The sequence below is a fragment of the Bos grunniens genome, chromosome 24 (genome assembly GCF_055505025.1).
Source record: "Bos grunniens cultivar Pamir isolate PY7600 chromosome 24, Bosgru_T2T1.0, whole genome shotgun sequence".
NCBI classification, from domain to species: Eukaryota; Metazoa; Chordata; class Mammalia; order Artiodactyla; family Bovidae; genus Bos; species Bos grunniens.
Genome location: NC_141188.1, coordinates 49,845,793 through 49,858,635, shown reverse-complemented (window position 1 = coordinate 49,858,635; position 12,843 = coordinate 49,845,793). Strand labels below are relative to the sequence as shown.

Below are 12,843 nucleotides of genomic sequence, written 5' to 3'. Positions count from 1 at the left end.
ACCAACTTTTGAACAATGATCTACTGAGGATTTATCATGCTCAGCAAAGACACACTTGACATGGTCGCTTCCGTTAATGGTTCACATTCTACTCTGGAGAAGTGGAAACTTCCAAATCTCAACCCACAGTCTTTCAGCAGAGTTCACCTTCCACCAGGGCTGCCACAGACTGGCCAGCAGCAGGGAAGCTCCAGAGCTTCAGACCTGAGATTCTGGTCTGAAGGCTTCATGTGCGTCACGAGGTCTGGCACACAGAGCCCTGGGTGAGGCCTGAGAGACACGATCTTTGGCTGCCAACAACTGCCTGTATTCGACATCAGAGGACCCATTCAGAAGTGACAGACTTTTGATGGTGTGCCTTTGGATGAGCTTCAATCATCAGATGTCTGCTAGAACATGAGCTTGTGGCTCATGGAGCAGGGAGCAGTGCCTTGCACACAGCAGGTGCTCAATAAACGAGGGTTCCATGAATTGTGAGTCTGCCAGGCCCAAGCTGCCCAGTGGGGTCAGAGGGGCCAGGAGTGCACAGCCGGGGGCTTCCTGCCTGGATCCCACACTCTGGTTAGGGGGCCATCCCCACCTTGGCAATCTAGGGCCGCACTTGACAGGGACGCTGCCTGGAGCCAGGGCCCCTTAGCACCCCTCTGAGCTTGCCGAGCCCCATGCCCTCCTGGGTGGTGTTACCTGGGAGACGTGGGACTGCGTCTTCTCGCTCTCGCCGTCACCCTCCGTCTTGTCGGCCAGCAGCCCCTGCACCTGGTACTCCAGCACGTAGCTGTCAATGAAGCGCTCCAGCTCCTCGATCTCCTGGGAGCGGCTGCTCCCGGCCTCGGAGGAGGCGGACGCTGCTGAAGAGTTCTCCATCCCTCCCACTCAGGGGCCTGGGCTGCGGGAGGCAGAGGACAGATGGGCTCGGTGAGACGACGCTGCTGGAGGCAGAGATGGGGACCCCACCTGAGAAGCCCTCCCCCTCCCGGAGGCACTCCCTCATCCATCCTGCCCTCTCCCAAGCTCTGGAGCAGTCAGTGGGGTGCCGGCTGGCCTTTATCGAGTGAAGAGGAAGCTGTGATTCCTCCTGGGGGGTCGGGAAGGAGACTCAGGCCCAGAGAAGTGCCAGTATTGTGCCTAATCGTCCAGCATTGTAACTGGAGCCATGCTGGGTGTCAGTTCATACCTAGACCTTACCACTCAGGAGAAAGTGGAAAATTGGACCCAGCCTACCACTTCCAGCCCCATTTCCCAACATGGAGTTAACAAAATCTATCATAAAGCAGAATAAGACTGACTGCAGGTGTCTATGTCCCTGACTCCAGCATTAAGACATACAGGGGGTCCCCAGACATAGACGGTTTAAAGGGCCTGCGCCTCCAAGGAATACCTCCTTCCAAAGACATGTTTTCTTTTTGGACACCAGACTATTCCTAAATTTGGTGAAGACGGTAGGCGATAACGTGATTCTGCGGCCCTGTTAATGATGTGTCCAGTAGGACACACGCTATACTCAGTCTCTAAGGACATGACTAGCTTTTAATGATACAATGTGTAAGGCCCAGCGGGTTGCCTGGGAGGGCATGGTTCAGCCTTGGACACTGCCTGGTCACCCTCCATAGAAGCATGACGCCCTCAGTAACAGCTCAGGCCCTCTCCCTGAGAAGCTTAACATAAAGTTTGACCAGTGTTCTATGGATATCTATTAAAGTCCACCAATAAAACTGCTGTCCCTAGGAGGAATTCCCTGGCAGTCCAGGGGTTAGGACTCTGCACTTTCACTGCATAGGACATAGGTTCCATCCCTGGTCAAGGAACTAAGATCCTATATGCCTTGAGGCATTGCTTAAAAAAAATAAAAAGCTGTCCGTCTCCAAGAGGACTGGTTAACCTAGCAGCTGCAGGGGCCCAGGCCTGCAGGGACACCTCCACTGTCCACTCTTGTCCTCAAAGCTCCCCACAGCCCACCTGGAAGTTGAGAAAGCTAGAACCATTCTTACCACTAGGTCCCTTCCTAGCAGGGACACCCCCCAACCCCTACTCCTGACAGGAAGGGGCTTTAAAGCTGGTCTGGCGTCCCTTCCACTGTCTGGAAATCAGTGCTTTCCAGGGGGAGCAGACTGAGCAGAAAAAGCAGAGATTGCACACGGCTTCACCATCAGAACTAGTACAAGGGTCCTCTACCAAATCACCAGCCTTAGACACACAAAGTGAAGTGAGTGAGGTCGCTCAACAAAGACCCAAGTAAATGCACGGGCTGAGACCACAAAGGGCTTTCGGAGCCTTGAACGTGTTGTGGATAATAAAGACAACTTCCTAGTATGTTTAGAGAACACTTGAATTTCAAAACCTTGGATTACTGAGAGCTTTTTTAGGACACAGTTATTCACCAACACTTAAGAGTTTGTTGAGTTTTCAATCGTAATGGATCCAAAACAGGACAAGAAGCGGCCCTAGGGGTTCCAGAAATGCTGCGAGACCGTGAATGCTGACTCCCCCAAACCCTCGACAGGCTCCCTGGAGGCTGCGCGGACCACGGGAAGGATGGTCACGCAAGTGGACACACGTTCTCCAGCTGATTTCCGGATTCAGGTTTTGGCTCTTGGCTGCTGCATGAGATCCAGCCTCCCTTGGACCCCAGACCAGCTACAGAGGGTAGGTGCTGGGCTTCTGAGCTCAGTAACCTCGGGGCTCGTGGGTGTGTCCACCTGCCCCAGAGGGAGGAGACTATGGTTTCAGGCTTGGGTGCTCTCTTCAGACTGGGGGAACCCAGGGATGGGGGCCTGGGTGGCGGTGAGTGTGCAGGCAGGCACTTTGCTCAGATTGAAATAAGTGTGCCTAGTGGTGCGAGGGCCACTTCCTCCACCTGCCACCCAAGGCCCAGAGTGCTCTTACGTCCTTCCTACCACCAACCCCACCGCTCAGACAGCTGCCTCCTGCCCCCTGGCCACTCTGCTTTTTGTCCTGAATGTAAGTCAAGTGTGGCAGGCTTCAGAACTCAAGAGAGCCCTGAGCATACACCTTCTCCCAGTTACTCAATCAAACATTAACCTAGGAACTCCTGGGAAAGGATTTTGTAAATGTAATTAAACTCCAAGTCAGCAGACCTGAAGACTCGGTATTCAGGAGGGCCTGACCCAATCACATGAGCCCCTTACATCTGGGGCTGGAGGGAGAGACAGAGTTGCTGGCCTGAAGGAGAAGGAATGTGTACAAGGTTCGTGGGCAGCCTTGAGAGGCTGAGAGCCATTCCTGGTCAATGACTGATCAGGAAAAGTGCTTCCGGCCTGCAACAGCAAGAAGTAAATTCAACAAGCCCTGAGTTTGGGGACAGGTTTTGTCTCCCAGAGCCTCCAGACCAGAACTCAGCCTGACCGACACCCTGATTTCAGCTTCCTGCTATACCGAGAGGGGCTTCTGACTTCCAGCCCTGTGAGATGATAAACAGGCATCATTCTAAGCCTTTAAGTTTGTGGCAATAAACCACTAACACGGGATCCTCTTTCTGCCTCTGTGCTTTTGCTCACACTGTGTCCCTCACCCAAAGTCACTTTCCCCTTCCTTCCACCTGCCCAGTCTCAGGGTCCTTATACTCACGAGGGGCTAGAACCTTAGAGGCCAGTGCCAACTAGCCCAATCCCTGGCTTTAACAGCAGTGAGTGGGCAAAGGATTCACCCAGTCTCAGTCTAGGGGTATGAATATGGCAACCCCTATTAATAACAGGAGCTGCTAATGTACCTGCACGAGTAGCCTGGAACAGCACCCTCCTCAGCACTCCATCCAAGGCCTTCATCCACTTACCCCTCAGTGTAACTCTATGCAATCGATACAAAAAGAGAAAACTAGGGTTCAGAGAGGTTAAGTAACTTGCCCAAGATCACACAGCGGAGCTCCAGTCGACCTGCACCTCACTGCCTCTTTTTTTATTAGAATATAATTGCTTTACAACATTGCGTTAGTTTCTACTGTACAACAAAGTGAATCAGGTATGCGTGCGTGCTAAGTTGTGTCCAACTCTGCAAGACCCCATGGACTGGTGTAGCCCGCCAGGCTCCTCTGTCCATGGGATTCTCCAGGCAAGAATACTGGAGTGGGTTGCCATGTCCTTTTCCTGGGGATAGTCCTCACCCAGGGATCAAACCTGCACCTCTTACATCTCCTACACTGGCAGGAGGGGCGGGTCCTTTACCACTAGTGCCACCTGGGAAGCCCAGCTCAGGTACATGCATACGTACATCCCCGCCCTTCTGGACTTCCTCTCACTGCCCCCCGCCCAGCCCCCGCCATCCCATCCATCTAGGTCATCACAGGGCATGGAGCTGAGCTTCCTGGGCTTTACCATCCCACCTCCTGGCAGCCTGCTCAGGCCCTCAGGAAATCTCCCACTCCTTTTACCACCGTCCTTCCAAAGCCCAGTGAATTCTTCAGTGCTGTGTGTGTGTGTGTGTCCTAACCTCCACTGGTCTGCAGGCTCGAGAGGGCTGGGCCCCGTGCCTCACTCACGCACGGCCCTGGGCAGGCGGCCGGCCTCAGCAGGATGGGGTGATAAGGTCAGTGCCCAGAGAAGGCTGAAAAGGAGCTGCCTGCAGAAAAGGCCAATGTCTAAGGCCCCGCCCATGATTCCTCGAAGAACTTCAGATCTTATCACGGGCTTCTGGCTCCTGTCTCAGGAGCGGGCAGAGGGCTGGGCTCTGTAGGAACTAGACAGGAGTGTTTCCAGGAGGACCGAGTGCCCGGCCCGGCCTACACAGCAGGCTCAGCCCTGCCCTGCTGGGCCTTCCCATGGGCCTGTCACGGGGCCACACCATCGTCCCGGGAGGGAGGCGGGGGGCAGAAATCACCCCCTCCTGGCTCACTGACGAAAGGGGGGACTTGAGACACATTCCCACCCTGGAGAATCCTGGTGCCCAGAGGGAAAAGGAGCAGCCCCCACACTGGTCGCTGGTCTTGGAGACGCCCTCCTACTCCAGTCACTGCGGCCCAGGCAGGGTCTCCCGCGCAGCCTGACTGCACGTCCCCTCGGCTGCCCAGGGCTCCTCGGACACATGCCAACAGCCCCTGCAGGAGCCCCGCTGGCCCCTGCACCTCGGAGCGGGAGGAGCTGACAGCCGCCGTGGCAGCCCTGGATGGGGACAAACCCCCTCTCTCGGTCTCTCAGATAACAGCTGAGGCACCTTCTCCGTGGTCCCGCAGGGTGACCCAGGGCACGGAGCCCAGAGGCCCAGTAGTGACCAGTCTGTGACGCCCCTTTGCCGACCCCCTCCTCCCGTGTCTCTCCCCCCAGGGAGACCCATTCCTGGGGCATCACTTGGGTTGGGCTCATTTGTCTGTTCTACAATGAACCCCAACCAGGGTGCAGGTCCCTCCTTCAGAAGAAAAGCCCCGAGCTTTCTCTCTTTACCAGAGAAGAGGGAGGTGGAAGACAGGAGACTGGGCCTACATCATCCATCTCCTAGGCCATTAGCCAGGCACTCACTCCCTCACTTTCAACAAAGGTAAAGTATCTATAATTCAAAACATACCACTGAAGCCATTTTCAAGCATACAATTCAGTGGCATTAAGTACATGCATCAAGCTATGGTTTTTCCAGTGGTCATGTACGGATGTGAGAGTTGGACTATAAAGAAAGCTGAGTGCCGAAGAATTGATGCTTTTGAACTGTGGTGTTGGAGAAGGCTCTCGAGAGTCCCTTGGACTGCAAGGAGATCCAACCAGTCCATCCTAAAGGAAATCAGTCCTAGGTGTTCACTGGAAGGACTGATGCTGAAGCTCAAACTCCAACACTTTGGCCACCTGATGCGAAGAACTGACTCATTGGACAAGACCCTGATGCTGGGAAAGATTGAAGGCAGGAGGAGAAGGGGATGACAAGAGGATGAGATGGTTGGATGGCCTCACCGACTCGATGGACATGAGTTTGAGCAAGCTGCAGGAGTTGGTGATGGACAGGGATGCCTGGCATGCTGCAGTCCATGGGGTCGCAAAGAGTCAGACATGACTGAGCAACTGAATTGAACTGAAGTACATTCACAGTATTACGTAAGCACCATCACTATCTATTTCCAGAAAATTGTCATCATCCCAACAGAAACCTGGTGCCCATTAAACAGCCCTCCATCCCCTGACACAGCCCCTGGCAACTGCTCTACTTTCTCTCTGAACTTGGCTCCTCTGCATACCTCATTTAGGTGGTGTCATACAACATCCGTCCTTTTGTGACTGGCTTATTTCACCTCTGATGTTTTCAAGACTCATTCATGTTGTAAAATGTGTCGGAATTTCACACCTTTTTGTGGATGAATAAGACACTGTGTTACAATAACAGACTTATGTATGGACCACATTTTGTTTATCCATTCACTCATCAATGGACACTCAGGCTGTTCTCACCTTTGGCTATTGTGATTAATGCTGCTACGAACATGGGTGTACAAGTACCTGTTTGAGTTCCTGTTTGTAATTCTCTGGGGTAAAAGCCTAGAAGGACCTCTCTGCTTTTAACGTAAAAACAGTGAGGAGGCCCAGAGTGAACTCCAGGCTGGTGGAGACCAGGGAAATAAAGAGATACTTCTCTCCAGGACTTGTTCTGCTCCCTTCCGGCTAGTGCTCTGGGGTCTCCTCCTGGCTCTGCTTCTCATTCACAGCAAGATCAGGATATGTGCTCAGTCACTCCAGTTGTGTCCAATTCTTTGCGACCCAGTGGACTGTAGCCCACCAGGCTCTTCTGTCCATGGGGTTCTCCCTGCAAGAATACTGGAGTGGGTTGCCATGCCCTACTCCAGGGTATCTTCCCAATCCAGGGATCGAACCCGTGTCTCCTGCACTGGCAGGTGGGTTCTTCACCACCACCACCACCTGGGAAGCATGGATCAGGGTGGGAAATCCCTTCTTCACCACTAACACCCACCTGGGAGGCATGGATCAGAGTGGGGAATCCCCAAACAGCTAGGCTGCTGGGTAAGCTGAGAGCCAGCAAGAAGAGCTTCCGTTTTAATGATTAGTGAAAAGTGGAAAGGGGGCTGGGCCCAGAGGAAGAAGAAAAAGAGGAGAGGCTGGACGAGGAGAAGAAACACCTCTTGTAGCTGCAGCCATCCAAGATATGGCCTGTGGGGCTGCAGCCAGATCTCAGGAACATGCCCTTCTGCCTTTGGGGCTCCCCTCCTCGCGCCGCCGTGCCCCCCAGCCCCTGCCAGGTGATGGATGCCCAGGAACAAAAAGGCAGGCAGCAGGCGTGGGGAAAGTGCTGAGGCCGCACTTTGCTGTAAAGGGCAGGCAGCCCCAGAGCCTGCAGGCAGGAGGCGGGGCCCGGGTGGGCACAGCTGCAGGAGGGGCACAGAGGGGCTGAGGCCATGGGGCACTGTGGTTCCTTGGGAAACCAGCGTCAGCAAAGGCACTTCTGCTGACACCGCGGGCTCAGGCTGAGGTCAGGAATCTCGCTCCCCCCACCCTCGGGGCCTGCCTGCCTCTCAACCTTCGCAGGGGCTCACAGAGCTACATCAAGGACGCCTCTACAGGAGAAGGCAGGGCCCAGAGAGGAAAAGCTGGAACCATCCCAGCCTTCTCAGCATCCTTTCGCATCGGCCCTGTGACAAATGGCATTAGCAGCTGTAAATGTAGCCAATCCCTTTAAGAACAGCCAGGCATTAAAGGAATTACCTCCTCCCCAACCCCAGGACCAGTTCAGTGACCTGCCAACCAGATGACAGCCTCTGCTTAGCGGCCTGCCAGCTCTTCTCAGGGGGCACCCAACAATTCCGGGCCCTGGAAAGGGCAGCCCTGTGCCCCTCACCCTCCAGCGGACCCTTTCGCCTCAGGCCTTCAGCACACAGCTCGGCCAGGACTTTCTCAGAGAGGAAGCCCAGGGCTCATTTCCCGGCTTTCGGCTCCACAAAGGGTCTGGCCTCCTGGTCCACAGGCCCCGCTACAGGGAGTGGGCTAGTGACCCCGGGGGGACTCACAGGTCAGTCCCCGCAAACCCAGCAGGACAGCAACTCTGCAGACGGATAACAGGCCCCTCTGAGCTGTGGTGGGCGGCAGGGCCCAGCCAGTCAGCACCACTCCCCCACTGTTGAATGAATCGCATCCACCCACTGCTTCTCCACCACCCCTTTCCCAAGCTGCTGGGCCTCAGTCCCCCATCCGGACCCCCTCCAGCGGGTGCTCCTGGTGACCCCGCTCCACACCAAGGCCTGCCCTTCTCCCTTCCTGCCTTCACACAAAGCTGACAACTGGCACCTACACACAGAGCCTGTAGCCCCCAGAGCAGGGCCAGGCCAGGCCGCCCCGCTGGGAGTGTGGGAGGAGAGAGGCCAGCTGCCAGGGGAGGAGGGCGCCCAGAGCCCTCCCCGAGGAAACCACGGGCACCCCCTTCACCATGTCCTGCTGCCAAGCCACCCCTCCAAGTCCAGCCCAAGTCCCACCTCCTGCACAGACAGGACTCAGGAAGAATGCCTTCCCTTCCCCTCAAGCTGCAGCCCTCATGCTTAGCCACTGGTGCCAGTGCTGGCCCGGGACTCTGGGCCTGCTAGTGTTCACCACAGAAAAGCAGGGGGCTTCGGGAGAGGCCTCTGTGCACAGGAGCCTCAGACCCTCAACCACCGGAAGTGGAGAAGTTCAGAAACACCAGGAGGAGCTGGAGGCTACCTCAGATATCAGCATCGCTTACCGTCGCAGAAGTGAGGACACCCGGTGTCCCCCACATGATACCAGTGTAACCCTCTGTCACTCAAACATCAGACAGGTCTTAGCTAGGGCGGTGTTTTTCTAACTGCAGGTCTCCGTGGCTTTTGTGGACTGCAAAATAAACTGAAAAAAATCCAGGAGACACAGGTTCGATCCCTGGCTGGGGAAGATCCCCTGGAGGAGGGCATGGCAACCCACTCCAGTATTCTTGCCTGGACAATCCCATGGACAGAGGAGCCTGGTGGGCTACAGTCCATGGGATCACAAAGAGTCAGTCATGACTGAGCACACACAAGACAAAATCATGATCTCAGCATTAAAATGGTAGAATGCAGTTGAAAATTCCAGTGAGTAACACACATTAAAAGTGGAACTATTGTTTCATGGAAATTTTGTCTCATCTAAATATATCACGGAAATATATTTTTATTTCTGTGATGCGTGGTCAAAAGAGTTTATGAAAAGTGGCCCAGAGCAGCGCTTCCCAAACTTGCACGTATGCAGTGATCACAGGCAATTTTGTTAAAATGCAGATTTGGATTCAGTGGACCCCAGGTGGGGCCCGAGAGGCTGCATGTCTCACCAGCTCCCAGCTGGTGATGTTGCTGCTGGTCAGAGGACCATGCTTTGCATAGCCAAGATCTAGAAAAACCTGTCACATCCTTTCTATCCACTCTTCAGCTATTCCATCCTGGCTGGAAGATGGGTAGATTCTCCATCCTGACTCTCTGGCCAGCTGGCCAGCTCCCAGGGTAAGGGGCAGTTTCTCTCATGGCTGACTTAGGGTCAGGCAGGACCTCAATAGGCTGAATGAGTGTTTATCTGTGGGCCCTAGGACCGCCTACTTCCACCCTGGGATCTCAGCATCAGGAACACATAACAGCACTCGCTTAGAGTCCAACAGGGCCAGACATACTCATCTGCTGTCACCAAGTTGGAGGGGCTCCTGAAATCTAAGCCATGTGACCTCAACAGATCTTAGGAGAATTCAGCGGTCCAGCCGCTGCTCTATCTCTGGATGCTCCTGCTGTCCTTTATCGTGTAGATGAGGACACTGGAGCCCAGAGAAGGGGAGGACCTGCTTGGAGCCATTCAGATGCCTAAGGGATAGAGCCTGGCCTGTAATGCAGGTCCCCAAGCCCCTGAGAGTCTCCCATCCCCAGAAACCCCCTCCTGAGCTGAGTCACCTCTCCCTTCCCCCTGTGACTGCCAACGTCTTTGGACCCCAAGAGCAGTTCTGGGTCACAGTCATTAACATCAGCCAGTTACTCCTAAATAACAGACGATGCCCAAGTCATTGCACCATTTTCACACCCTCACTCCACACAGGGCCCTGAGCCAAGCTCTGTGGATCTTTCAGAGCTTCCATGGAGAGACCACAGGACCTGGGCCTCACTGCTCTCTCCCCAGAGCAGCCTCCGGATAACTGAGAAGCTGGACTGGTTTTGCCAGTTGGGGTACACATCACCACGAGCCTGGAAGGCAGGAGGGATGCTGCGAACCCTTCTCTCCCCAGCATGCTCACCACAGCAGCACCAGGAGAGGCATCTGAGAAGGGAGTCGGGGGGAGATAGAACAGATGCACCCATCGCGGTCCATGCACAGGACACCCCATCACATTCCAGTCTCTCAACTGGGATTTCCTCTGGAGGAAAAAGGGGCTTCCCAGGTGGTGCAGTGGTAAAGAATCCGCTTGCCAATGCAGGAGACGCAAGAGATTCAGGTTCAATCCCTGGGTTGAGAAGATCCCCTAGAGGAGGGCATGGCAACCCACTCCAGTATTCTTGCCTGGAAAATCCCATAGGCAGAGAAGCCTGGCGGGCTATAGTCCATGGGGTCGCAAAGAGTCGGACATGACTGAGCGACTGAGAATGCACACTGGAGGAAAAATAGACACTCTCCAACCCTGCGGAGGCCTCCATACCAGCAGAGGAGCCCAGACCAACTAGGAGGAGGGCATCCAGGATGGACTCGGGATGCGCAGCCCCTGCTCTGTCCCTGGACGGCCCTGCTGTCCAGGTCTGCCCTCCCCTCCAGCCTCCGGGGCCAACAGGAGCCTCCACGGGGCTCCAGGCACTGACTCCACACCTGTTCCCTCGGCCAAGCACAGGCTGCCTCCGGACACCTTCTCATCCTCCCCTGTGCTGTTACCCAACTCTTATCCTGCTCTTGAATTTTTTATGGGGTTTTATCTTGTCCTGACAAGACTTCACGGTCCTTGGAGGCCCTGCTTCTTCCTGTATTTCTCACCATCCCAAGCCCAGGACGGCAGACTGGCCTACGGCTCCCCAGACCTCTCATGTCCAGCCTGGGGCACTCCTTCCCCAAGAGTGGGGTTCCCCAGCTCCTTTGCCCACTGCTGCTGGGCCCAGGCTCCCCTCCAGCCCCCTTCCCAGCTCTTAGAACGGTGCAGCCAAGGATGCTTGGGGGTGGGGAGGGGCGGGGGGAACCTGTCCCATCCCCCATCCCTACAGCTGCCAGAGTCACCTGGTCCCAGAACCAAGACTGCAACCTCTTCCCACCACATTCTAGACCTTTCTTAAGGCAACTCACCTCCACAGGTAATGAGCACCTGTATGCTGTATGCTGTGCCCCACAGGTTTGAGGAAGCACGGAAGTCACAGGCCCCAGGGTCACTGGTCAGCCAAGCCCCACACCTGGCGGGAGTCAGGTACCTTCTTCCCTGCCCCCTCCCCCTAAGACAGAGGAACATCACAGTTCCGGGTTCCAACGCTGGCTAAACCAAGCTCTGTAACCTTGGGTAGCCTGTTTCCGCATCTTTAAAGTTGACTGGTGATAAATGTACCATCTCGGTAAAGTGTTGGGAGGATGAAGTGAGAAGGAACTCATGAGAAGTTGAGAGTGTGGGTCCCACCCCCAGCCTTCAAAAGCTTCCGAGTTGACGGACAAAGAGTGGAAACTTGGAGCACACCCGGGCGGGAGCCCCATGGTGCCCTGCTCTGAGCTCGGCGCCACACCTGGGAGAGCAGCCCAGGTGAAGGCCTCAGAGCTCCTCCGGGCCTCGTGGCCCAGTGCCAATCTCAGGCGACACCCTCTCCACTGCCTCGTTCCGGGCATTCAGGGTCCCCAGCATTCTGCTCCCTGGTAACACCCTCTCCACTGCCTCGCTCGGGGCATCCAGGGTCCCCACCATCCTGCTCCCTCCTGGCCAGGGCTTCGCAAGCCAGCCCAGCTGGAGCAGTGACAAGCCTGGCTGAGAGGCTGGTGGGGGGTTTCAGGAGCTGGAGCAGGCTCCACACAGCCTGTCCCTGGGGGTGGGAGGGCAGGGGGCTGTGACCCCTGGGCCAGTCTCACCACTGAGGAGGACAGCTGGCTCCCTCCGAGACCAGCATCCCTTCCCTCTGCCCTCCTCACCCTACAGGCCGCTCAGTCAAGCCCACCTCCTGATGCCACCCTGACCACCCCAGCCCACAGAGTCCCCCTGAACACCCACAGCAGCTGCCCACTGGGCCTTTCAGCCTCTGTCCCCGCCACCTTGGATGACCAACTCTTCCCACACAGGCACGTAACCACAAAGCAGAGGCCGCAAAGGCTCATTCGGGGTCATGCCATTTCGTCTGTCCAGTATTTTTAAAATATTCAAGCCAATTTTACAAACCAGAAGATGTCACGGTAAAATCCCCATTTCTGATTTTCTTCAAAGACCGGGAGATCCACCAATACTGGCCCACCTCCCCACGCTGGAAGCATGACCAAAGCGAGGCTGAGTTCTTCAGATAGGGCAGGCAATGGCCAGTTCTCCACTGACTCCAACGCTCCCTAAAGTCTCCCCACGGCCCACAGCTATCACTCTCATGAGGCTCCACTCACTCACACGTTACCTGCCTGGTCCTCGCTAACATCCAAGTTTGAGACCCTCCTGCAAGAAAGTAATGAGAAGTGTCCCTAAGAACCTGGCAATCAAGAACAAGGATTGTCCCCTGGGAGCTACAATGGGAAATCAATACACAACAGTCCAAAATAGAAACATGCAGAGTCACTGCCAAGGGGGAGAAAAGAAGGTTTCCAGATCAGCAGGACGCCACCCTAACCTGGTTGAAGACAAGCCACAGAGTTATTACAGGAAGACTGTGTCACTCTGCAATGATTGAGCTGCACTGGAAACAGAAAACTGTCAACCACAGAAGGCAGTGTACCCCCAAAGTCTGTT

At 55.3% G+C, this 12,843-nt stretch overlaps 1 protein-coding gene across 12 annotated transcripts in view; it reads right to left on the bottom strand.

The window, feature by feature from the left end:
* CTIF (cap binding complex dependent translation initiation factor) overlaps positions 1 to 12,843 on the bottom strand; it is a 322,983-nt gene that overhangs the window by 243,877 nt on the left and 66,263 nt on the right. For 9 of the 12 annotated variants that reach the window (XM_086372398.1, XM_086372394.1, XM_086372402.1 and 6 more), the window contains exon 2: positions 685 to 886. In XM_086372398.1, coding sequence (XP_086228524.1) covers positions 685 to 864 — 180 coding nt within the window. In that variant the 5' untranslated portion in view covers positions 865 to 886. Of the gene's footprint in view, positions 1 to 684; positions 887 to 3,727; positions 3,800 to 6,169; positions 6,277 to 12,843 lie in introns of those variants that run through there. The other 3 variants (XM_086372396.1, XM_086372403.1, XM_086372399.1) reach the window with 2 other exon arrangements.